Genomic DNA, 25,283 nt, shown 5'->3' with positions numbered 1-25,283 from the left:
CAGTGACAAAGGTTTGTCTTTATTAAAACTACTTTTTAAAAACATGTACACGCATACGACAATAGCTTCTTATATACAAGACAAGCAAAACGGCAGCCAGGCAGGAGACTTTACCTCAGGGTCTCCCCGACAAACACTGGTTCACAACTTCCAGCAAATGGGCGTTTTCCAAGGCAGCTGCAACTCTCTCTTTGTCAGCCAGCTGCTTGTTCACTGGAGGAAACAGTCCAAAAACATATTAATAAAGACCTCAGTATCGCATTTTGTGTAGAAACCACTGGAGGGTTGCAGCATGCTGTTCCCCCTCCCCCTGCAAAGGACATATACATAAATTCCAGGAGAACCTTCCAGGAACAAATCCCAGGTAGCTGACTTCATCCCAGAAATCTCACAAAGAAGAAGAGTTTGGATTTCCCCTTGGAAAGTAAATCTGCCTTAAAGAATTTAAAGCTGTGGCATTTGATCCACTGGGACAAGGGGGAGAGCAGAGTTAGGGGACTGCCTTTTCAGAAAATCTCTCAAACCCCTCAAGCTTGCCTGAAAAACACCCAAGAAGTTTTTGCTTTATAATTTGTTACTTGCACTTGGACCGCAGGAACAGTCAGTAGATATGTAGCAGATATTTGTAATCTTCTGCAGTTTCTGTGCAAACTGAACTCACCTGCATGTTCGGAGGCATGGGTTCCAGGTGTTATGTGGACATCCACCTGGGTGGGAGGGAAAATAAGGAAGTAACCCCCTCTGTCCCAAAAAGCTAGCACTCTTAAATTCATATCACAAAACACCAAGATGTCTGCTGTTCCCAATCACAAGGAAACTAGGTTTTCCCTTCCTTTACTTGGCTTCTGTTAATGGTACCTTGGAAGAAACTTTTGCAAAAAGCTAAAGACACTCTGCAAAGTAAACAAATCTGAAATGTTTGAAAACTCAAAGTTTTCAAGTGTTTGAAAACTCAAAGTTTGTTTGAGTGTTTGAAAACTCAAAGTTGTTTGAGTGTTTGAAAACTCAAAGGTTGAAGTCACCAGCTCAGTTTATTTCTGGGAACAGGAATTATCCTAATTGAATAAACTCTGCAAACATCAGATTTTAATTTTTTTGCTTTTGGATCAAAGATTTTAAGAATTTCCTTGTTAGGTTCCCACCCAGTGGACTATTCTGTAAACTGAGGGTGGTATGACCATTGTGGGGGGTTCAGCTTCAAAGAAGACCCCCCAATCCTCCTCTACCACTCAAACACCACAACATCCAACTCTGCAGTGCTCAGGATCTTACAGGCCTCCTGTCCTCATGCAATCCAGCAGCAGTCTCCCCCCAGCTTGTCCCCACTACCTTATACTCCCCCCCACCTATGTTTCCTGCTTGAGCAATGAATGTGATCCAAACACAGGCACTTCCAGGAGCCTGAGATCTGACTGGACATATCAGGCACAGGGTATGTCACTACTGGAAAGCCCCAAGCAGACAGATTAGTTAAGTGGAAACATGTTTTCTATGCACTTGCTTAAAAGCTATCAAGGATCATTCCAGAGTGGGAATTAGGTTAGTCTACTGTAGTAAAATAAAGCTGAAGTCCTGTGGGCACCTTAAAGACTAACCACATTTATTTCAGTATAAGCTTTTGTGAATCAGAGCTGCTTTGTCTCATAGTATCTGAACAAGTGAGCTATGACTCAAAATAAACACTGGTACCACTAGTCTTGGCTTTAAAAATATTTGAGATGCAGCTGTATGGTCCACAGAAAAAATGGCTGAGCCCTCCAGCCAGAGTTCCCTGATGTAGAAGAAGAAGAGTTGGATTTATATCCCCCATTTCTTTCTGCAAGATGACTCAACGGGGTTTACAAACTCCTTTCCCCCCTCACAACAAACACCCTGTGAGGTGGGTGGGGCGGAGAGAGCTCCGAAGAACTGTGACTAGCCCAACGTAATCCGGCTGGCGTGTGTTGGGAGTGCACAGGCTAATCTGAATTCCCCAGATAAGCCTCCACAGCTCAAGCAGCAGAGCGGGGAATCAAACCCGGTTCCTTTAGATTAGAATACATCTGCTCTTAACCACTACGCCACTGTTGCTCCTCTTTGTACTCTGCAGGCCTGTTTGATCTGCATTGTTTTCAAATGGCAAAGAATTCAACAACTGGAACATTATCTCTCACGTTCTGAAGTACTGTTTCTCACTGGCCGCCGGTGTCTCAAGCAAATCTGTTTCTTATTATGTAGCTGTGAGAATAATCTTATGTCCAAAGGCAGCTGGGCTTCTAGATGCTTTTTCTCCTGCAAAATGTTAATTTCTTTGCAACCTTTCCTTCTGCACTCCAGCTTCCTCAGCAGCTTTCTGTCCTTGCAATGCTCAGCAAACAGCATTTGCTAGGACGTTGGAAAATTTCATTCCACCTTTGACGGTTCAGAAATTGACAAGCACTCACCTTAAATCTTTCAGGGAGGGATCTGATCAGCTTCACTTTGATCGAAAGGCCGATGAGCGTTGCCATGCTGCAGTGAGGAATGGTGGGAGTGAACTCCACCGAAACAGTACTTTCTGCATCATTCACCTGTGACGAGACATTTTCCCCTGAAGCACAAGACTCACAGAATTGATAATTATCTAATATGGTCCAATGTGGCATTAAGTGGAGAAGTCCCAAGCTAGTTTGTTCAGCCGAATCTTATTAACTGCATTCATACATCTGATTACCAAAGAAGGAACCCCATCCCTATCTTTCATCAAGTGCCTCGTCTTCCAAAGGTGTCCCCCTGGCATGAGTCCAAGAAGACTTCTCAAAGGAAAATCAATGAGTTTAGCATTCCATAGCCTACTATTCCCATACATAGGATAGGGATGTTGGGGTAGCCAGACTTGATGGCAGAGGTTGAAAAACTGATCTTTTGGCTGCTATGACCACGAGTCAGGCTCCTGTAGCTATTTTAGAAGCCTGCATATCATGTGTGTTATACACTGTGTCCACACTGGATACAGTGTGTAACCCACTTCTCTGATACACCTCTGAAGATGCTGGCCACAGATGCCAGACCATGGCCACACAGCCTGGAAAAACCACATCAGCCATCTTTTTAGCAAGTCTCTAACAAAACAACGAGGCACAAGCAGAGAACCAAACCAGGCGGTACTTACTTTGACACGAACTTGCTCCACGACATTCAGCTCTTCCAAAGTCAAAGGATGTTCTGGGTCATTGATGGACCGAATGAGATGTTTAAAAGAAAAAAGTAAAGGAAATGCACTTGTCTAACAAGAAGCTCTTGGTTCTTGCCAAGAGGCAGGACACAATGGGTTGGATCCTACAGATCCATTTTGCTAGGGCAGGTACTTTCCTCCAACAGAAGGATCCTTGATGCAGGATGCTCTAGAGCAGGAGAGAACAGCATCTACCCTACTCCAGGCCATGCTGGCAGGGGCTGATGGGAATCGTAGTCCATGAACATCTGGGGGACCAGAGTTGGACACCGCTGCTCTAGAGGTATCTTCTGCTGAAGGAACCTGCCTCCACTAGTAGCTCAGCAAGGATGTGAACTAAACTCCAAACACCCATCTGGCCTCTCCCTATAATAAAGGTAAAGATAGGTCCCTGTGCCAGCACTGGGTCATTGTTGACTTATGGGATGATATAGCAGATAATAATATGCTAGTAAGGGTTGCCAAATCTGGTTTGGGAAGTTCTTGGGAGATCTGAAGATAGTGCTGGGATAAGGTGAGACTGGGGATGAGGAGAAATTCAGCCAGAATGTAAAACCACAGAGTCTGCCTATACATTTGACATAATCCTCAGCATTCATTTAATTTCCCTGTTGAGGTAAAGCTTTGTCTGCTGATCATGACACCATAATGGGCTGAAACCTCTCCCACATTTTTGTTTGATCTCATTTCTGTCCCACGGCTCAGATTCAGGGGCTGACAAAAGGAAATTCTACTTTATCTGGCAAGTGATTAACATGTGAATTTACTGCCAGTGGAAATGATTGCAGAAATACACAGTTTTTAAAGTGGATACATCCATGGAAGGAGGGTCCACCAAGGGCTACTAGTCATGGAAACTGAAGGGAGCCTCCAACTATAGGCAATAAATCTCTGAACACCAGTGCCAAGAGGCAACATCAAAGAGGGAATCAGTCTCTGTGCCCTGTTGCTGCACCTACAAAGTGTGGGACAGGATGCTGGGCTAGATGGACCACCGGTCTTCTCCTGCACGGCCCTTGCTCTTATGGCAATGTGCATGATTCTCCACCTCCTAACAACCGAAACGACAGGGGAGAAAGCGACTGGCTCCGGATCATTCAGTAAGCTCCAAGAAAAGCGGTGATTCTCCCCGCCTCCGTTTGCATCCTCATTACAGCCGAGGTAGGCGTGGCTTAGAGGCAAAGACTGGTCCTTGGTCCCCCAGTGAGATTCATGCTCCACTATTTTCACCCTCACGATAACCCTATAAGGTAGGCCAGTTGCAAGCCTTGCAACTGGGTCTCTCTAAAGGATATCGAAGATCTCGCGGTCGTCGATGGCATCGGGCAGCTCGTCGTCTTCCTCTCGCGCCGTGACCTGCCGCTCGCCCTGGCGCCGGTAAATGAGCGGGTTGGCGTTCTCCAGCGCAACACCCCCAGCCGGGGAAGGAGTCAGTGCCGGGCCCACCATGGCTCAGGAACTCACCCGCATGGGCTCTGGCGCAGCTGACTTCCGGTGCACGGGAGGCCTTGACTGACGCTCCCAGAAGTGGAGGAACATTTTCCCGGTAGGGGGGGCCTCTAGTGGTGAAAGAGGGTAGCGCATCACTGCAACGCGACCACATTCAAAGCCACGAAAGAAGACCTGGGAACCATGGAGAATTGAACATAGAGCGGATGCCTCCCTGCTGCCCCCTATCGGCCTGACATCAATCAGTCTGACCCCCCCAGTCAGCCTAACATTAATTCCAGGAAAGATTCTAGAGCAGATAGTTAAGGAAACCATGTGTAAGCACCTGGAAGGGAATAATGTCATCACTGAAAATCAACATCGGTTTCTCAAAAACAGGCATGCCAGACTAATCTGATTTCTTGTTTTTTATAGAGTGACAAACTTGGTAGATGTAGGGAATGCTGTGGATGTAGCATACCTTGATTTTAGCAAGGCATTTGACAAGGTGCCCCTTGATATTTTTGCAAGTACGCTGGAGAAATGTGGACTAAATGATGCAAATGTTAGATGGATTTGTATTTGGTTGACTGGCAGAACACAAAGAGTGCTCATCAACGGCTCATTTTCATCCTGGAGAGAAGTGAGTAGTGGAGTGCCAAAGGGTCCTGGGGATTCCTGATCTACACACAACACGCCTAGCACTTGTAGACTGTATAGTTTGTGAGTTTACTAAGTCTACAATATATACACTTGTGTCCTGCCCTCATGGTTGCAAGATAGAAAAGGAAGCTTGCATGCAAGTGGAGCTGTGAAAAAGGAGGAAGAAATAGCAATCTACACATCAAAGGGATAGTGTTAGAGCAACAGTGCCTTGACACCTTCATCTCTCTGACTCTCTTGTCAAGTTCCCCTCTGCAGACTGAGGTTAAGAGACAGCACAAAGTCCTTCACTTTCAACATGCTACTCCCTGTTTTCTAGTTTTCAGGTTTCCAGTCCAGTCTGTCATCCCCCACCCCGCCTAATAGTGCATCCAAACACTATCCCACAGCCAGTCTTTCACAAGCAGCATAAGGATGCAGATAGAAACTGAACATGCTGTCTCCTTTCTTCGCTGAACTTGGAGCCTTTCCACATTCCAGGCTTAAATTGATATGCAACGCAATCCGCTCTCTACAGTTTTACAGCCTCTAAAAGCAACTGGAAGGAGGCTCGAAGGAGGCTTATCTCTTCCCTCCTGACCATACATCCTTTTACCCTGTGCCTGGCTCTAGGAAAACAGGTTTTGCTGGTGTGGGAAACCACGCAGACTTTGCAAAAGCAGCTTATCGCACAGCTGAAAAGAGGGAATCAAAAAGTTAATGAATGCCTCGAGCAGCTATTTCTTTTTCTACATTGCTTTCAAGTCTCTGAAATTTCACTGGTAGCTAGAATACAGAGTAGTCCGTAAAGCTGCCTTATACTGAGTTGGCCCATTGGTCAGTATTTGTCTCAGACTGAAGTCCTTCACATCAGCTGCAGTCTGGTAATTGTAACTGACGGTCCTGGAGATTGAACCTTCGGCATGCAAACCTGGGATCTTCTGCTCTGTCACTGAACCACAGCCCCTCCCACTTGATTTCTCTTCTGCTTTCTCTCACACATCATCAGTGACGGGATGTGGCACAAAAACCACAAGAACCTCATACTCAGGTGCAAAAATACTTGCAGAGTTGGGGACCTTTCTAATACTCCTGACTTCAGTGGTCCCTGGGTTGATCAGGTGGGCATTCAGAATTAGATTTAGGGTGGTGAATTAATCAGATCGAAATGAGAGCTTCCATGACACATGAATAAATGAAGTTGCCTTATAATGACACAGACCATTGGTTCATCAAGGAGAAGAAGAGTTTGGATTTATACCCCACCTTTCCTGTAAAGAAAGCTCCTTTCCCCACAGGTGAGGTAGGTGAGGCTGAGAGTTCTGAGAGAACTGACTAACCCAAGGCCACCCAGCAGGAATGTAGCAGTGTGGAAACACATCTGGTTCATCAGATAAGCCTCCGTCACTCAGGTGGAGGAGTAAGGAGTCAAACCTGGTTCTCCAGATTAGAATCCACCTCCTGTTAACCACTACACCACACTGGTTCTCAAGGTCAGCACTGTGTACTCAGGCTGGCAGCGGATCTCCAGGATTTCAGATGGAGGTCTTCTTTATGTGATCTTTCTTTTAGCTGAAGATGATGGAATTGAATCTGGGGCCTTGTGCCTGCCAAGCAGATACTCTGCCACTGAATCAAGTCCTTTGTGGTTGAGGAGTCAAAAGGCACAAATAGGTGGGACCCCTGGATTAAACATTTATGAAACTACCTCTGGATTCAGTCAGGGTTCCAGATTCCAGAAGATGTCTGCCAAAGAAGCTACCAAAGGTTTTTAGTTTTATTACGGCTCGAGGCCAGCCAAAACATTCCTTAAAATATAACAAATAAAATTATTCATTAAAATGTTCCTAGATTTCCTGGTTTCTGATAAACTTTACATGCTAAGCCACAGAATTTCACTACCTGTCTTGAGACTGAGGTTTCTCTTCAGATCATATAATAAATCACGGTGAAACTCATCAATACACCAACAAATAATTAACCATATTTGTAAACAAATTTCATTTTTTTCAGTATAATGAAGCACAGGAGGAAGCCATTTTTTAAAATTGCTCAGTTCTTTGCCCTACGTCAAAGCTGTCAACCTGTCCAATTTGAAAATATCCCAAACTTTTATTAATTATTCTTTCTTACTTAAAATAGGCTGAGCTTTCCATCAATGAGCAAATACTATCCTTGCCATCATTAGTAAATTCAGTACGATTTCTTGGGCTGACTTCTGAACCATAAGAGAATGATTCAACAAAAAGATTTCAGCTGTAAGAAGTAAAATAATCTGAAACACGTCTGTAGTGCTTCTTGCCCCTATTTTCCCAAAAAATTCGGTTTTGGGCAAGCTGGCGACATACAGTGGAAATCAGCTTTTTCATCGGCGGCACTGCCAACCTGTAATGCTTTAACTGATGGGATAATGATTGCCACATCTCCCAGCATGCCCAGGAATTGTCCTCAGAGTGACTAATAAACATGCACAGAAACACCCTGTTCAGTTGGTTTAGTGCAAGGGCGTACATCCACACATGGATTCCTGGAGCTACTGATCTCTATCATTTCCCTTTCCTTAAGCCTCTCTAGGAAACATTTTCATCCCATCAAATAATTTCCTTGTCTTTCCAGTAGACACCCTCAAGTACAAAGCGCTGCTTTCTTGGAATTCGACTTTCCGGTTCCCCAGATGAGAGTATGGTTCTGCCTGTTCCCATTAATGTTGCTGATATATTTGCATACACATGTTATCTTACAGGAGTGCTTTGAGAGGAGGGGAGACTGAGGGTCGTTTAGCTTGTCACTGACCGATTACACTGAACTTGGGCCTCTGAGCAGCATGCTAGTAGTGGCTCTCCTTGCATTTCTCTCTTTTCACATAAGGAGGCAGCCCAGAACTTGCAGCTCAGTTCGTCTGCCCGGTCTCTGGTTCCAGTGTCTCCATTTGGACAGCGGATCTACGCCTAGGAAGCAAATGGGAGGAGAGGCAGGAGGCCATGGGGTATGGACCCGAAGCCTTGAGATGAAATGAATGAATCCCCCAAATGGGAAGGATGGGCTGGCATGGAACTCTTTCCCTTAGCGAGGAATGAATGAAAACTGTGAAAGAGCAGTCTGAGCAAAAGAGGGACTGAGAGCTACCTACAGGGAGGTCTCCATACTGGAACTGGCAAAACACAGCTTGGGAAGAAGTTTCAGTGCATTGCAGGGGAAAACTGAGAAAGCATCTCATTTCTCAAACAGTATTCGGCAAAGCATAGCCGGAGAGTTGGCTGGCGTTTATTTTAATGGTCCTTTATTGTCCTCCCTCTTCCAGCCCACCACGCTACCGCCTTTATTGGTACACCCACCAACAAATAAACCAACATGCCTTCCAGAACAGAAGTTTGTTGGTTGACACAGAGAAGCTTGCACTGTTCCTTGCAAAAGCCCTCTCTGTTGTTAGTATATTGAGAGATCGATCTCTCAATATTAGCCCTTATGTTGTGTCAGGCCAGAAAAATAACATTTGGTCAAGATCACCCTATTCTTTAGCTAGTATACTTACAGAGTGACCATTAGTAGAATTCATTTCATAGTAGCCTTATTGACAGTAGTCTTTACAAAGACTTAGCTCTATATTATTAAAAATATATTAAACCAAAGATCCTTCCTTCTTTCACAAGTGAACAAATTCTGCATCCCAGCAAGCCACTGGGTTGCTTGCTGAATTTTGTAAACAGAGACAACAAACAGGATTACCACAGTCCCACTGTAAAATGCGAAATCACTAACAGAATGTGGGGAAAGAACTTCTTTGACTTAAAAGGTCAGCATATGAAGGACATGGGTTTCCCCTTTTTTCTCAAAGGACCCTTTTCCTGGTGCAATAAAGATAGCTCCATTTGAAACCCAGGTGATTGCATCTGAGAACCGGTTTTTGTTGTATGCTTGCATGTCATCTGTTGGTAAAATACAAATCCCAGGGATATGTTGGTGCTATAAAGACATCTACGAAACTATGTACTAGAAATGCTGTGTTTTAGCAAGGAAATATGATCATTCCTAAATGAATAAGTATTGCCCAGTATAATTCTGTCCTGGTTAGGTAGGTATTGTGTTAAATACCAAAGAATAGGAAAATATATATGTTACCTGTCAGCTACAAGGCAGCTAACCTTGTGACCTTAGGGTGACAAACATTTGGCAAGGAAAAGAATCCACCTTCCGAGAACTATGATGACAGAGAGAAATTTTTCTCTTTCTCACAGTACTAAAACCAGGTGGCATACATTGAAAATGCTGGCGGGAAGAATTAGGACTAATAAAAGGAAACATTTCTTCATGCAACGTGTGACTGGTGTTTGGAATATGCTGCCACAGGAGGTGGTGATGGCCACTAACCTGGGCCCTTTCCGCATGGGCCAAAAACGACGGCCTGGGGGCGGTATGTGGGGGGGGGGGGGGGTGGGGGGGGGGGGGGGGGGGGGGGGGGGGGGGGGGGGGGGGGGGGGGGTGTGGGGGGGGGGGGGTGGGGGGGGGGGGGGGTGTGGGGGGGGGCGGGTTGGGGAGGGGGCGGGGGAGGGGGGTGGGGTGGGGGGGGGGGGGGTTTGTGGGGGGGGGGGGGGGTGGGGGGGGGGGGGGGTGGGGGGGGGGGGGGGTGGGGGGGGGGGGGGGTGGGGGGGGGGGGGGGTGGGGGGGGGGGGGGGTGGGGGGGGGGGGGGGTGGGGGGGGGGGGGGGTGGGGGGGGGGGGGGGTGGGGGGGGGGGGGGGTGGGGGGGGGGGGGGGTGGGGGGGGGGGGGGGTGGGGGGGGGGGGGGGTGGGGGGGGGGGGGGGTGGGGGGGGGGGGGGGTGGGGGGGGGGGGGGGTGGGGGGGGGGGGGGGTGGGGGGGGGGGGGGGTGGGGGGGGGGGGGGGTGGGGGGGGGGGGGGGTGGGGGGGGGGGGGGGTGGGGGGGGGGGGGGGTGGGGGGGGGGGGGGGTGGGGGGGGGGGGGGGTGGGGGGGGGGGGGGGTGGGGGGGGGGGGGGGTGGGGGGGGGGGGGGGTGGGGGGGGGGGGGGGTGGGGGGGGGGGGGGGTGGGGGGGGGGGGGGGTGGGGGGGGGGGGGGGTGGGGGGGGGGGGGGGTGGGGGGGGGGGGGGGTGGGGGGGGGGGGGGGTGGGGGGGGGGGGGGGTGGGGGGGGGGGGGGGTGGGGGGGGGGGGGGGTGGGGGGGGGGGGGGGTGGGGGGGGGGGGGGGTGGGGGGGGGGGGGGGTGGGGGGGGGGGGGGGTGGGGGGGGGGGGGGGTGGGGGGGGGGGGGGGTGGGGGGGGGGGGGGGTGGGGGGGGGGGGGGGTGGGGGGGGGGGGGGGTGGGGGGGGGGGGGGGTGGGGGGGGGGGGGGGTGGGGGGGGGGGGGGGTGGGGGGGGGGGGGGGTGGGGGGGGGGGGGGGTGGGGGGGGGGGGGGGTGGGGGGGGGGGGGGGTGGGGGGGGGGGGGGGTGGGGGGGGGGGGGGGTGGGGGGGGGGGGGGGTGGGGGGGGGGGGGGGTGGGGGGGGGGGGGGGTGGGGGGGGGGGGGGGTGGGGGGGGGGGGGGGTGGGGGGGGGGGGGGGTGGGGGGGGGGGGGGGTGGGGGGGGGGGGGGGTGGGGGGGGGGGGGGGTGGGGGGGGGGGGGGGTGGGGGGGGGGGGGGGTGGGGGGGGGGGGGGGTGGGGGGGGGGGGGGGTGGGGGGGGGGGGGGGTGGGGGGGGGGGGGGGTGGGGGGGGGGGGGGGTGGGGGGGGGGGGGGGTGGGGGGGGGGGGGGGTGGGGGGGGGGGGGGGTGGGGGGGGGGGGGGGTGGGGGGGGGGGGGGGTGGGGGGGGGGGGGGGTGGGGGGGGGGGGGGGTGGGGGGGGGGGGGGGTGGGGGGGGGGGGGGGTGGGGGGGGGGGGGGGTGGGGGGGGGGGGGGGTGGGGGGGGGGGGGGGTGGGGGGGGGGGGGGGTGGGGGGGGGGGGGGGTGGGGGGGGGGGGGGGTGGGGGGGGGGGGGGGTGGGGGGGGGGGGGGGTGGGGGGGGGGGGGGGTGGGGGGGGGGGGGGGTGGGGGGGGGGGGGGGTGGGGGGGGGGGGGGGTGGGGGGGGGGGGGGGTGGGGGGGGGGGGGGGTGGGGGGGGGGGGGGGTGGGGGGGGGGGGGGGTGGGGGGGGGGGGGGGTGGGGGGGGGGGGGGGTGGGGGGGGGGGGGGGTGGGGGGGGGGGGGGGTGGGGGGGGGGGGGGGTGGGGGGGGGGGGGGGTGGGGGGGGGGGGGGGTGGGGGGGGGGGGGGGTGGGGGGGGGGGGGGGTGGGGGGGGGGGGGGGTGGGGGGGGGGGGGGGTGGGGGGGGGGGGGGGTGGGGGGGGGGGGGGGTGGGGGGGGGGGGGGGTGGGGGGGGGGGGGGGTGGGGGGGGGGGGGGGTGGGGGGGGGGGGGGGTGGGGGGGGGGGGGGGTGGGGGGGGGGGGGGGTGGGGGGGGGGGGGGGTGGGGGGGGGGGGGGGTGGGGGGGGGGGGGGGTGGGGGGGGGGGGGGGTGGGGGGGGGGGGGGGTGGGGGGGGGGGGGGGTGGGGGGGGGGGGGGGTGGGGGGGGGGGGGGGTGGGGGGGGGGGGGGGTGGGGGGGGGGGGGGGTGGGGGGGGGGGGGGGTGGGGGGGGGGGGGGGTGGGGGGGGGGGGGGGTGGGGGGGGGGGGGGGTGGGGGGGGGGGGGGGTGGGGGGGGGGGGGGGTGGGGGGGGGGGGGGGTGGGGGGGGGGGGGGGTGGGGGGGGGGGGGGGTGGGGGGGGGGGGGGGTGGGGGGGGGGGGGGGTGGGGGGGGGGGGGGGTGGGGGGGGGGGGGGGTGGGGGGGGGGGGGGGTGGGGGGGGGGGGGGGTGGGGGGGGGGGGGGGTGGGGGGGGGGGGGGGTGGGGGGGGGGGGGGGTGGGGGGGGGGGGGGGTGGGGGGGGGGGGGGGTGGGGGGGGGGGGGGGTGGGGGGGGGGGGGGGTGGGGGGGGGGGGGGGTGGGGGGGGGGGGGGGTGGGGGGGGGGGGGGGTGGGGGGGGGGGGGGGTGGGGGGGGGGGGGGGTGGGGGGGGGGGGGGGTGGGGGGGGGGGGGGGTGGGGGGGGGGGGGGGTGGGGGGGGGGGGGGGTGGGGGGGGGGGGGGGTGGGGGGGGGGGGGGGTGGGGGGGGGGGGGGGTGGGGGGGGGGGGGGGTGGGGGGGGGGGGGGGTGGGGGGGGGGGGGGGTGGGGGGGGGGGGGGGTGGGGGGGGGGGGGGGTGGGGGGGGGGGGGGGTGGGGGGGGGGGGGGGTGGGGGGGGGGGGGGGTGGGGGGGGGGGGGGGTGGGGGGGGGGGGGGGTGGGGGGGGGGGGGGGTGGGGGGGGGGGGGGGTGGGGGGGGGGGGGGGTGGGGGGGGGGGGGGGTGGGGGGGGGGGGGGGTGGGGGGGGGGGGGGGTGGGGGGGGGGGGGGGTGGGGGGGGGGGGGGGTGGGGGGGGGGGGGGGTGGGGGGGGGGGGGGGTGGGGGGGGGGGGGGGTGGGGGGGGGGGGGGGTGGGGGGGGGGGGGGGTGGGGGGGGGGGGGGGTGGGGGGGGGGGGGGGTGGGGGGGGGGGGGGGTGGGGGGGGGGGGGGGTGGGGGGGGGGGGGGGTGGGGGGGGGGGGGGGTGGGGGGGGGGGGGGGTGGGGGGGGGGGGGGGTGGGGGGGGGGGGGGGTGGGGGGGGGGGGGGGTGGGGGGGGGGGGGGGTGGGGGGGGGGGGGGGTGGGGGGGGGGGGGGGTGGGGGGGGGGGGGGGTGGGGGGGGGGGGGGGTGGGGGGGGGGGGGGGTGGGGGGGGGGGGGGGTGGGGGGGGGGGGGGGTGGGGGGGGGGGGGGGTGGGGGGGGGGGGGGGTGGGGGGGGGGGGGGGTGGGGGGGGGGGGGGGTGGGGGGGGGGGGGGGTGGGGGGGGGGGGGGGTGGGGGGGGGGGGGGGTGGGGGGGGGGGGGGGTGGGGGGGGGGGGGGGTGGGGGGGGGGGGGGGTGGGGGGGGGGGGGGGTGGGGGGGGGGGGGGGTGGGGGGGGGGGGGGGTGGGGGGGGGGGGGGGTGGGGGGGGGGGGGGGTGGGGGGGGGGGGGGGTGGGGGGGGGGGGGGGTGGGGGGGGGGGGGGGTGGGGGGGGGGGGGGGTGGGGGGGGGGGGGGGTGGGGGGGGGGGGGGGTGGGGGGGGGGGGGGGTGGGGGGGGGGGGGGGTGGGGGGGGGGGGGGGTGGGGGGGGGGGGGGGTGGGGGGGGGGGGGGGTGGGGGGGGGGGGGGGTGGGGGGGGGGGGGGGTGGGGGGGGGGGGGGGTGGGGGGGGGGGGGGGTGGGGGGGGGGGGGGGTGGGGGGGGGGGGGGGTGGGGGGGGGGGGGGGTGGGGGGGGGGGGGGGTGGGGGGGGGGGGGGGTGGGGGGGGGGGGGGGTGGGGGGGGGGGGGGGTGGGGGGGGGGGGGGGTGGGGGGGGGGGGGGGTGGGGGGGGGGGGGGGTGGGGGGGGGGGGGGGTGGGGGGGGGGGGGGGTGGGGGGGGGGGGGGGTGGGGGGGGGGGGGGGTGGGGGGGGGGGGGGGTGGGGGGGGGGGGGGGTGGGGGGGGGGGGGGGTGGGGGGGGGGGGGGGTGGGGGGGGGGGGGGGTGGGGGGGGGGGGGGGTGGGGGGGGGGGGGGGTGGGGGGGGGGGGGGGTGGGGGGGGGGGGGGGTGGGGGGGGGGGGGGGTGGGGGGGGGGGGGGGTGGGGGGGGGGGGGGGTGGGGGGGGGGGGGGGTGGGGGGGGGGGGGGGTGGGGGGGGGGGGGGGTGGGGGGGGGGGGGGGTGGGGGGGGGGGGGGGTGGGGGGGGGGGGGGGTGGGGGGGGGGGGGGGTGGGGGGGGGGGGGGGTGGGGGGGGGGGGGGGTGGGGGGGGGGGGGGGTGGGGGGGGGGGGGGGTGGGGGGGGGGGGGGGTGGGGGGGGGGGGGGGTGGGGGGGGGGGGGGGTGGGGGGGGGGGGGGGTGGGGGGGGGGGGGGGTGGGGGGGGGGGGGGGTGGGGGGGGGGGGGGGTGGGGGGGGGGGGGGGTGGGGGGGGGGGGGGGTGGGGGGGGGGGGGGGTGGGGGGGGGGGGGGGTGGGGGGGGGGGGGGGTGGGGGGGGGGGGGGGTGGGGGGGGGGGGGGGTGGGGGGGGGGGGGGGTGGGGGGGGGGGGGGGTGGGGGGGGGGGGGGGTGGGGGGGGGGGGGGGTGGGGGGGGGGGGGGGTGGGGGGGGGGGGGGGTGGGGGGGGGGGGGGGTGGGGGGGGGGGGGGGTGGGGGGGGGGGGGGGTGGGGGGGGGGGGGGGTGGGGGGGGGGGGGGGTGGGGGGGGGGGGGGGTGGGGGGGGGGGGGGGTGGGGGGGGGGGGGGGTGGGGGGGGGGGGGGGTGGGGGGGGGGGGGGGTGGGGGGGGGGGGGGGTGGGGGGGGGGGGGGGTGGGGGGGGGGGGGGGTGGGGGGGGGGGGGGGTGGGGGGGGGGGGGGGTGGGGGGGGGGGGGGGTGGGGGGGGGGGGGGGTGGGGGGGGGGGGGGGTGGGGGGGGGGGGGGGTGGGGGGGGGGGGGGGTGGGGGGGGGGGGGGGTGGGGGGGGGGGGGGGTGGGGGGGGGGGGGGGTGGGGGGGGGGGGGGGTGGGGGGGGGGGGGGGTGGGGGGGGGGGGGGGTGGGGGGGGGGGGGGGTGGGGGGGGGGGGGGGTGGGGGGGGGGGGGGGTGGGGGGGGGGGGGGGTGGGGGGGGGGGGGGGTGGGGGGGGGGGGGGGTGGGGGGGGGGGGGGGTGGGGGGGGGGGGGGGTGGGGGGGGGGGGGGGTGGGGGGGGGGGGGGGTGGGGGGGGGGGGGGGTGGGGGGGGGGGGGGGTGGGGGGGGGGGGGGGTGGGGGGGGGGGGGGGTGGGGGGGGGGGGGGGTGGGGGGGGGGGGGGGTGGGGGGGGGGGGGGGTGGGGGGGGGGGGGGGTGGGGGGGGGGGGGGGTGGGGGGGGGGGGGGGTGGGGGGGGGGGGGGGTGGGGGGGGGGGGGGGTGGGGGGGGGGGGGGGTGGGGGGGGGGGGGGGTGGGGGGGGGGGGGGGTGGGGGGGGGGGGGGGTGGGGGGGGGGGGGGGTGGGGGGGGGGGGGGGTGGGGGGGGGGGGGGGTGGGGGGGGGGGGGGGTGGGGGGGGGGGGGGGTGGGGGGGGGGGGGGGTGGGGGGGGGGGGGGGTGGGGGGGGGGGGGGGTGGGGGGGGGGGGGGGTGGGGGGGGGGGGGGGTGGGGGGGGGGGGGGGTGGGGGGGGGGGGGGGTGGGGGGGGGGGGGGGTGGGGGGGGGGGGGGGTGGGGGGGGGGGGGGGTGGGGGGGGGGGGGGGTGGGGGGGGGGGGGGGTGGGGGGGGGGGGGGGTGGGGGGGGGGGGGGGTGGGGGGGGGGGGGGGTGGGGGGGGGGGGGGGTGGGGGGGGGGGGGGGTGGGGGGGGGGGGGGGTGGGGGGGGGGGGGGGTGGGGGGGGGGGGGGGTGGGGGGGGGGGGGGGTGGGGGGGGGGGGGGGTGGGGGGGGGGGGGGGTGGGGGGGGGGGGGGGTGGGGGGGGGGGGGGGTGGGGGGGGGGGGGGGTGGGGGGGGGGGGGGGTGGGGGGGGGGGGGGGTGGGGGGGGGGGGGGGTGGGGGGGGGGGGGGGTGGGGGGGGGGGGGGGTGGGGGGGGGGGGGGGTGGGGGGGGGGGGGGGTGGGGGGGGGGGGGGGTGGGGGGGGGGGGGGGTGGGGGGGGGGGGGGGTGGGGGGGGGGGGGGGTGGGGGGGGGGGGGGGTGGGGGGGGGGGGGGGTGGGGGGGGGGGGGGGTGGGGGGGGGGGGGGGTGGGGGGGGGGGGGGGTGGGGGGGGGGGGGGGTGGGGGGGGGGGGGGGTGGGGGGGGGGGGGGGTGGGGGGGGGGGGGGGTGGGGGGGGGGGGGGGTGGGGGGGGGGGGGGGTGGGGGGGGGGGGGGGTGGGGGGGGGGGGGGGTGGGGGGGGGGGGGGGTGGGGGGGGGGGGGGGTGGGGGGGGGGGGGGGTGGGGGGGGGGGGGGGTGGGGGGGGGGGGGGGTGGGGGGGGGGGGGGGTGGGGGGGGGGGGGGGTGGGGGGGGGGGGGGGTGGGGGGGGGGGGGGGTGGGGGGGGGGGGGGGTGGGGGGGGGGGGGGGTGGGGGGGGGGGGGGGTGGGGGGGGGGGGGGGTGGGGGGGGGGGGGGGTGGGGGGGGGGGGGGGTGGGGGGGGGGGGGGGTGGGGGGGGGGGGGGGTGGGGGGGGGGGGGGGTGGGGGGGGGGGGGGGTGGGGGGGGGGGGGGGTGGGGGGGGGGGGGGGTGGGGGGGGGGGGGGGTGGGGGGGGGGGGGGGTGGGGGGGGGGGGGGGTGGGGGGGGGGGGGGGTGGGGGGGGGGGGGGGTGGGGGGGGGGGGGGGTGGGGGGGGGGGGGGGTGGGGGGGGGGGGGGGTGGGGGGGGGGGGGGGTGGGGGGGGGGGGGGGTGGGGGGGGGGGGGGGTGGGGGGGGGGGGGGGTGGGGGGGGGGGGGGGTGGGGGGGGGGGGGGGTGGGGGGGGGGGGGGGTGGGGGGGGGGGGGGGTGGGGGGGGGGGGGGGTGGGGGGGGGGGGGGGTGGGGGGGGGGGGGGGTGGGGGGGGGGGGGGGTGGGGGGGGGGGGGGGTGGGGGGGGGGGGGGGTGGGGGGGGGGGGGGGTGGGGGGGGGGGGGGGTGGGGGGGGGGGGGGGTGGGGGGGGGGGGGGGTGGGGGGGGGGGGGGGTGGGGGGGGGGGGGGGTGGGGGGGGGGGGGGGTGGGGGGGGGGGGGGGTGGGGGGGGGGGGGGGTGGGGGGGGGGGGGGGTGGGGGGGGGGGGGGGTGGGGGGGGGGGGGGGTGGGGGGGGGGGGGGGTGGGGGGGGGGGGGGGTGGGGGGGGGGGGGGGTGGGGGGGGGGGGGGGTGGGGGGGGGGGGGGGTGGGGGGGGGGGGGGGTGGGGGGGGGGGGGGGTGGGGGGGGGGGGGGGTGGGGGGGGGGGGGGGTGGGGGGGGGGGGGGGTGGGGGGGGGGGGGGGTGGGGGGGGGGGGGGGTGGGGGGGGGGGGGGGTGGGGGGGGGGGGGGGTGGGGGGGGGGGGGGGTGGGGGGGGGGGGGGGTGGGGGGGGGGGGGGGTGGGGGGGGGGGGGGGTGGGGGGGGGGGGGGGTGGGGGGGGGGGGGGGTGGGGGGGGGGGGGGGTGGGGGGGGGGGGGGGTGGGGGGGGGGGGGGGTGGGGGGGGGGGGGGGTGGGGGGGGGGGGGGGTGGGGGGGGGGGGGGGTGGGGGGGGGGGGGGGTGGGGGGGGGGGGGGGTGGGGGGGGGGGGGGGTGGGGGGGGGGGGGGGTGGGGGGGGGGGGGGGTGGGGGGGGGGGGGGGTGGGGGGGGGGGGGGGTGGGGGGGGGGGGGGGTGGGGGGGGGGGGGGGTGGGGGGGGGGGGGGGTGGGGGGGGGGGGGGGTGGGGGGGGGGGGGGGTGGGGGGGGGGGGGGGTGGGGGGGGGGGGGGGTGGGGGGGGGGGGGGGTGGGGGGGGGGGGGGGTGGGGGGGGGGGGGGGTGGGGGGGGGGGGGGGTGGGGGGGGGGGGGGGTGGGGGGGGGGGGGGGTGGGGGGGGGGGGGGGTGGGGGGGGGGGGGGGTGGGGGGGGGGGGGGGTGGGGGGGGGGGGGGGTGGGGGGGGGGGGGGGTGGGGGGGGGGGGGGGTGGGGGGGGGGGGGGGTGGGGGGGGGGGGGGGTGGGGGGGGGGGGGGGTGGGGGGGGGGGGGGGTGGGGGGGGGGGGGGGTGGGGGGGGGGGGGGGTGGGGGGGGGGGGGGGTGGGGGGGGGGGGGGGTGGGGGGGGGGGGGGGTGGGGGGGGGGGGGGGTGGGGGGGGGGGGGGGTGGGGGGGGGGGGGGGTGGGGGGGGGGGGGGGTGGGGGGGGGGGGGGGTGGGGGGGGGGGGGGGTGGGGGGGGGGGGGGGTGGGGGGGGGGGGGGGTGGGGGGGGGGGGGGGTGGGGGGGGGGGGGGGTGGGGGGGGGGGGGGGTGGGGGGGGGGGGGGGTGGGGGGGGGGGGGGGTGGGGGGGGGGGGGGGTGGGGGGGGGGGGGGGTGGGGGGGGGGGGGGGTGGGGGGGGGGGGGGGTGGGGGGGGGGGGGGGTGGGGGGGGGGGGGGGTGGGGGGGGGGGGGGGTGGGGGGGGGGGGGGGTGGGGGGGGGGGGGGGTGGGGGGGGGGGGGGGTGGGGGGGGGGGGGGGTGGGGGGGGGGGGGGGTGGGGGGGGGGGGGGGTGGGGGGGGGGGGGGGTGGGGGGGGGGGGGGGTGGGGGGGGGGGGGGGTGGGGGGGGGGGGGGGTGGGGGGGGGGGGGGGTGGGGGGGGGGGGGGGTGGGGGGGGGGGGGGGTGGGGGGGGGGGGGGGTGGGGGGGGGGGGGGGTGGGGGGGGGGGGGGGTGGGGGGGGGGGGGGGTGGGGGGGGGGGGGGGTGGGGGGGGGGGGGGGTGGGGGGGGGGGGGGGTGGGGGGGGGGGGGGGTGGGGGGGGGGGGGGGTGGGGGGGGGGGGGGGTGGGGGGGGGGGGGGGTGGGGGGGGGGGGGGGTGGGGGGGGGGGGGGGTGGGGGGGGGGGGGGGTGGGGGGGGGGGGGGGTGGGGGGGGGGGGGGGTGGGGGGGGGGGGGGGTGGGGGGGGGGGGGGGTGGGGGGGGGGGGGGGTGGGGGGGGGGGGGGGTGGGGGGGGGGGGGGGTGGGGGGGGGGGGGGGTGGGGGGGGGGGGGGGTGGGGGGGGGGGGGGGTGGGGGGGGGGGGGGGTGGGGGGGGGGGGGGGTGGGGGGGGGGGGGGGTGGGGGGGGGGGGGGGTGGGGGGGGGGGGGGGTGGGGGGGGGGGGGGGTGGGGGGGGGGGGGGGTGGGGGGGGGGGGGGGTGGGGGGGGGGGGGGGTGGGGGGGGGGGGGGGTGGGGGGGGGGGGGGGTGGGGGGGGGGGGGGGTGGGGGGGGGGGGGGGTGGGGGGGGGGGGGGGTGGGGGGGGGGGGGGGTGGGGGGGGGGGGGGGTGGGGGGGGGGGGGGGTGGGGGGGGGGGGGGGTGGGGGGGGGGGGGGGTGGGGGGGGGGGGGGGTGGGGGGGGGGGGGGGTGGGGGGGGGGGGGGGTGGGGGGGGGGGGGGGTGGGGGGGGGGGGGGGTGGGGGGGGGGGGGGGTGGGGGGGGGGGGGGGTGGGGGGGGGGGGGGGTGGGGGGGGGGGGGGGTGGGGGGGGGGGGGGGTGGGGGGGGGGGGGGGTGGGGGGGGGGGGGGGTGGGGGGGGGGGGGGGTGGGGGGGGGGGGGGGTGGGGGGGGGGGGGGGTGGGGGGGGGGGGGGGTGGGGGGGGGGGGGGGTGGGGGGGGGGGGGGGTGGGGGGGGGGGGGGGTGGGGGGGGGGGGGGGTGGGGGGGGGGGGGGGTGGGGGGGGGGGGGGGTGGGGGGGGGGGGGGGTGGGGGGGGGGGGGGGTGGGGGGGGGGGGGGGTGGGGGGGGGGGGGGGTGGGGGGGGGGGGGGGTGGGGGGGGGGGGGGGTGGGGGGGGGGGGGGGTGGGGGGGGGGGGGGGTGGGGGGGGGGGGGGGTGGGGGGGGGGGGGGGTGGGGGGGGGGGGGGGTGGGGGGGGGGGGGGGTGGGGGGGGGGGGGGGTGGGGGGGGGGGGGGGTGGGGGGGGGGGGGGGTGGGGGGGGGGGGGGGTGGGGGGGGGGGGGGGTGGGGGGGGGGGGGGGTGGGGGGGGGGGGGGGTGGGGGGGGGGGGGGGTGGGGGGGGGGGGGGGTGGGGGGGGGGGGGGGTGGGGGGGGGGGGGGGTGGGGGGGGGGGGGGGTGGGGGGGGGGGGGGGTGGGGGGGGGGGGGGGTGGGGGGGGGGGGGGGTGGGGGGGGGGGGGGGTGGGGGGGGGGGGGGGTGGGGGGGGGGGGGGGTGGGGGGGGGGGGGGGTGGGGGGGGGGGGGGGTGGGGGGGGGGGGGGGTGGGGGGGGGGGGGGGTGGGGGGGGGGGGGGGTGGGGGGGGGGGGGGGTGGGGGGGGGGGGGGGTGGGGGGGGGGGGGGGTGGGGGGGGGGGGGGGTGGGGGGGGGGGGGGGTGGGGGGGGGGGGGGGTGGGGGGGGGGGGGGGTGGGGGGGGGGGGGGGTGGGGGGGGGGGGGGGTGGGGGGGGGGGGGGGTGGGGGGGGGGGGGGGTGGGGGGGGGGGGGGGTGGGGGGGGGGGGGGGTGGGGGGGGGGGGGGGTGGGGGGGGGGGGGGGTGGGGGGGGGGGGGGGTGGGGGGGGGGGGGGGTGGGGGGGGGGGGGGGTGGGGGGGGGGGGGGGTGGGGGGGGGGGGGGGTGGGGGGGGGGGGGGGTGGGGGGGGGGGGGGGTGGGGGGGGGGGGGGGTGGGGGGGGGGGGGGGTGGGGGGGGGGGGGGGTGGGGGGGGGGGGGGGTGGGGGGGGGGGGGGGTGGGGGGGGGGGGGGGTGGGGGGGGGGGGGGGTGGGGGGGGGGGGGGGTGGGGGGGGGGGGGGGTGGGGGGGGGGGGGGGTGGGGGGGGGGGGGGGTGGGGGGGGGGGGGGGTGGGGGGGGGGGGGGGTGGGGGGGGGGGGGGGTGGGGGGGGGGGGGGGTGGGGGGGGGGGGGGGTGGGGGGGGGGGGGGGTGGGGGGGGGGGGGGGTGGGGGGGGGGGGGGGTGGGGGGGGGGGGGGGTGGGGGGGGGGGGGGGTGGGGGGGGGGGGGGGTGGGGGGGGGGGGGGGTGGGGGGGGGGGGGGGTGGGGGGGGGGGGGGGTGGGGGGGGGGGGGGGTGGGGGGGGGGGGGGGTGGGGGGGGGGGGGGGTGGGGGGGGGGGGGGGTGGGGGGGGGGGGGGGTGGGGGGGGGGGGGGGTGGGGGGGGGGGGGGGTGGGGGGGGGGGGGGGTGGGGGGGGGGGGGGGTGGGGGGGGGGGGGGGTGGGGGGGGGGGGGGGTGGGGGGGGGGGGGGGTGGGGGGGGGGGGGGGTGGGGGGGGGGGGGGGTGGGGGGGGGGGGGGGTGGGGGGGGGGGGGGGTGGGGGGGGGGGGGGGTGGGGGGGGGGGGGGGTGGGGGGGGGGGGGGGTGGGGGGGGGGGGGGGTGGGGGGGGGGGGGGGTGGGGGGGGGGGGGGGTGGGGGGGGGGGGGGGTGGGGGGGGGGGGGGGTGGGGGGGGGGGGGGGTGGGGGGGGGGGGGGGTGGGGGGGGGGGGGGGTGGGGGGGGGGGGGGGTGGGGGGGGGGGGGGGTGGGGGGGGGGGGGGGTGGGGGGGGGGGGGGGTGGGGGGGGGGGGGGGTGGGGGGGGGGGGGGGTGGGGGGGGGGGGGGGTGGGGGGGGGGGGGGGTGGGGGGGGGGGGGGGTGGGGGGGGGGGGGGGTGGGGGGGGGGGGGGGTGGGGGGGGGGGGGGGTGGGGGGGGGGGGGGGTGGGGGGGGGGGGGGGTGGGGGGGGGGGGGGGTGGGGGGGGGGGGGGGTGGGGGGGGGGGGGGGTGGGGGGGGGGGGGGGTGGGGGGGGGGGGGGGTGGGGGGGGGGGGGGGTGGGGGGGGGGGGGGGTGGGGGGGGGGGGGGGTGGGGGGGGGGGGGGGTGGGGGGGGGGGGGGGTGGGGGGGGGGGGGGGTGGGGGGGGGGGGGGGTGGGGGGGGGGGGGGGTGGGGGGGGGGGGGGGTGGGGGGGGGGGGGGGTGGGGGGGGGGGGGGGTGGGGGGGGGGGGGGGTGGGGGGGGGGGGGGGTGGGGGGGGGGGGGGGTGGGGGGGGGGGGGGGTGGGGGGGGGGGGGGGTGGGGGGGGGGGGGGGTGGGGGGGGGGGGGGGTGGGGGGGGGGGGGGGTGGGGGGGGGGGGGGGTGGGGGGGGGGGGGGGTGGGGGGGGGGGGGGGTGGGGGGGGGGGGGGGTGGGGGGGGGGGGGGGTGGGGGGGGGGGGGGGTGGGGGGGGGGGGGGGTGGGGGGGGGGGGGGGTGGGGGGGGGGGGGGGTGGGGGGGGGGGGGGGTGGGGGGGGGGGGGGGTGGGGGGGGGGGGGGGTGGGGGGGGGGGGGGGTGGGGGGGGGGGGGGGTGGGGGGGGGGGGGGGTGGGGGGGGGGGGGGGTGGGGGGGGGGGGGGGTGGGGGGGGGGGGGGGTGGGGGGGGGGGGGGGTGGGGGGGGGGGGGGGTGGGGGGGGGGGGGGGTGGGGGGGGGGGGGGGTGGGGGGGGGGGGGGGTGGGGGGGGGGGGGGGTGGGGGGGGGGGGGGGTGGGGGGGGGGGGGGGTGGGGGGGGGGGGGGGTGGGGGGGGGGGGGGGTGGGGGGGGGGGGGGGTGGGGGGGGGGGGGGGTGGGGGGGGGGGGGGGTGGGGGGGGGGGGGGGTGGGGGGGGGGGGGGGTGGGGGGGGGGGGGGGTGGGGGGGGGGGGGGGTGGGGGGGGGGGGGGGTGGGGGGGGGGGGGGGTGGGGGGGGGGGGGGGTGGGGGGGGGGGGGGGTGGGGGGGGGGGGGGGTGGGGGGGGGGGGGGGTGGGGGGGGGGGGGGGTGGGGGGGGGGGGGGGTGGGGGGGGGGGGGGGTGGGGGGGGGGGGGGGTGGGGGGGGGGGGGGGTGGGGGGGGGGGGGGGTGGGGGGGGGGGGGGGTGGGGGGGGGGGGGGGTGGGGGGGGGGGGGGGTGGGGGGGGGGGGGGGTGGGGGGGGGGGGGGGTGGGGGGGGGGGGGGGTGGGGGGGGGGGGGGGTGGGGGGGGGGGGGGGTGGGGGGGGGGGGGGGTGGGGGGGGGGGGGGGTGGGGGGGGGGGGGGGTGGGGGGGGGGGGGGGTGGGGGGGGGGGGGGGTGGGGGGGGGGGGGGGTGGGGGGGGGGGGGGGTGGGGGGGGGGGGGGGTGGGGGGGGGGGGGGGTGGGGGGGGGGGGGGGTGGGGGGGGGGGGGGGTGGGGGGGGGGGGGGGTGGGGGGGGGGGGGGGTGGGGGGGGGGGGGGGTGGGGGGGGGGGGGGGTGGGGGGGGGGGGGGGTGGGGGGGGGGGGGGGTGGGGGGGGGGGGGGGTGGGGGGGGGGGGGGGTGGGGGGGGGGGGGGGTGGGGGGGGGGGGGGGTGGGGGGGGGGGGGGGTGGGGGGGGGGGGGGGTGGGGGGGGGGGGGGGTGGGGGGGGGGGGGGGTGGGGGGGGGGGGGGGTGGGGGGGGGGGGGGGTGGGGGGGGGGGGGGGTGGGGGGGGGGGGGGGTGGGGGGGGGGGGGGGTGGGGGGGGGGGGGGGTGGGGGGGGGGGGGGGTGGGGGGGGGGGGGGGTGGGGGGGGGGGGGGGTGGGGGGGGGGGGGGGTGGGGGGGGGGGGGGGTGGGGGGGGGGGGGGGTGGGGGGGGGGGGGGGTGGGGGGGGGGGGGGGTGGGGGGGGGGGGGGGTGGGGGGGGGGGGGGGTGGGGGGGGGGGGGGGTGGGGGGGGGGGGGGGTGGGGGGGGGGGGGGGTGGGGGGGGGGGGGGGTGGGGGGGGGGGGGGGTGGGGGGGGGGGGGGGTGGGGGGGGGGGGGGGTGGGGGGGGGGGGGGGTGGGGGGGGGGGGGGGTGGGGGGGGGGGGGGGTGGGGGGGGGGGGGGGTGGGGGGGGGGGGGGGTGGGGGGGGGGGGGGGTGGGGGGGGGGGGGGGTGGGGGGGGGGGGGGGTGGGGGGGGGGGGGGGTGGGGGGGGGGGGGGGTGGGGGGGGGGGGGGGTGGGGGGGGGGGGGGGTGGGGGGGGGGGGGGGTGGGGGGGGGGGGGGGTGGGGGGGGGGGGGGGTGGGGGGGGGGGGGGGTGGGGGGGGGGGGGGGTGGGGGGGGGGGGGGGTGGGGGGGGGGGGGGGTGGGGGGGGGGGGGGGTGGGGGGGGGGGGGGGTGGGGGGGGGGGGGGGTGGGGGGGGGGGGGGGTGGGGGGGGGGGGGGGTGGGGGGGGGGGGGGGTGGGGGGGGGGGGGGGTGGGGGGGGGGGGGGGTGGGGGGGGGGGGGGGTGGGGGGGGGGGGGGGTGGGGGGGGGGGGGGGTGGGGGGGGGGGGGGGTGGGGGGGGGGGGGGGTGGGGGGGGGGGGGGGTGGGGGGGGGGGGGGGTGGGGGGGGGGGGGGGTGGGGGGGGGGGGGGGTGGGGGGGGGGGGGGGTGGGGGGGGGGGGGGGTGGGGGGGGGGGGGGGTGGGGGGGGGGGGGGGTGGGGGGGGGGGGGGGTGGGGGGGGGGGGGGGTGGGGGGGGGGGGGGGTGGGGGGGGGGGGGGGTGGGGGGGGGGGGGGGTGGGGGGGGGGGGGGGTGGGGGGGGGGGGGGGTGGGGGGGGGGGGGGGTGGGGGGGGGGGGGGGTGGGGGGGGGGGGGGGTGGGGGGGGGGGGGGGTGGGGGGGGGGGGGGGTGGGGGGGGGGGGGGGTGGGGGGGGGGGGGGGTGGGGGGGGGGGGGGGTGGGGGGGGGGGGGGGTGGGGGGGGGGGGGGGTGGGGGGGGGGGGGGGTGGGGGGGGGGGGGGGTGGGGGGGGGGGGGGGTGGGGGGGGGGGGGGGTGGGGGGGGGGGGGGGTGGGGGGGGGGGGGGGTGGGGGGGGGGGGGGGTGGGGGGGGGGGGGGGTGGGGGGGGGGGGGGGTGGGGGGGGGGGGGGGTGGGGGGGGGGGGGGGTGGGGGGGGGGGGGGGTGGGGGGGGGGGGGGGTGGGGGGGGGGGGGGGTGGGGGGGGGGGGGGGTGGGGGGGGGGGGGGGTGGGGGGGGGGGGGGGTGGGGGGGGGGGGGGGTGGGGGGGGGGGGGGGTGGGGGGGGGGGGGGGTGGGGGGGGGGGGGGGTGGGGGGGGGGGGGGGTGGGGGGGGGGGGGGGTGGGGGGGGGGGGGGGTGGGGGGGGGGGGGGGTGGGGGGGGGGGGGGGTGGGGGGGGGGGGGGGTGGGGGGGGGGGGGGGTGGGGGGGGGGGGGGGTGGGGGGGGGGGGGGGTGGGGGGGGGGGGGGGTGGGGGGGGGGGGGGGTGGGGGGGGGGGGGGGTGGGGGGGGGGGGGGGTGGGGGGGGGGGGGGGTGGGGGGGGGGGGGGGTGGGGGGGGGGGGGGGTGGGGGGGGGGGGGGGTGGGGGGGGGGGGGGGTGGGGGGGGGGGGGGGTGGGGGGGGGGGGGGGTGGGGGGGGGGGGGGGTGGGGGGGGGGGGGGGTGGGGGGGGGGGGGGGTGGGGGGGGGGGGGGGTGGGGGGGGGGGGGGGTGGGGGGGGGGGGGGGTGGGGGGGGGGGGGGGTGGGGGGGGGGGGGGGTGGGGGGGGGGGGGGGTGG

At 74.9% G+C, this 25,283-nt stretch overlaps 1 protein-coding gene across 1 annotated transcript; it reads right to left on the bottom strand.

Annotated features, from left to right (window-relative positions):
• On the bottom strand, positions 1 to 4,715 carry CIAO2B (cytosolic iron-sulfur assembly component 2B). The gene is made up of 5 exons (XM_048515631.1): positions 4,489 to 4,715; positions 3,131 to 3,210; positions 2,424 to 2,549; positions 662 to 707; positions 1 to 213 (listed from the first exon to the last, which is right to left on the bottom strand). Exons 1-5 carry the CDS (start codon positions 4,640 to 4,642, stop codon positions 116 to 118), a joined length of 504 nt encoding a protein of 167 aa, XP_048371588.1. The 5' UTR covers positions 4,643 to 4,715; the 3' UTR covers positions 1 to 115.
• Positions 4,716 to 25,283: the final 20,568 nt, after the last annotated feature.

Source organism: Sphaerodactylus townsendi, linkage group LG14 (genome assembly GCF_021028975.2).
Source record: "Sphaerodactylus townsendi isolate TG3544 linkage group LG14, MPM_Stown_v2.3, whole genome shotgun sequence".
Lineage (NCBI taxonomy): Eukaryota > Metazoa > Chordata > Lepidosauria > Squamata > Sphaerodactylidae > Sphaerodactylus > Sphaerodactylus townsendi.
This window is presented reverse-complemented; position numbering and strand designations above follow the sequence as displayed.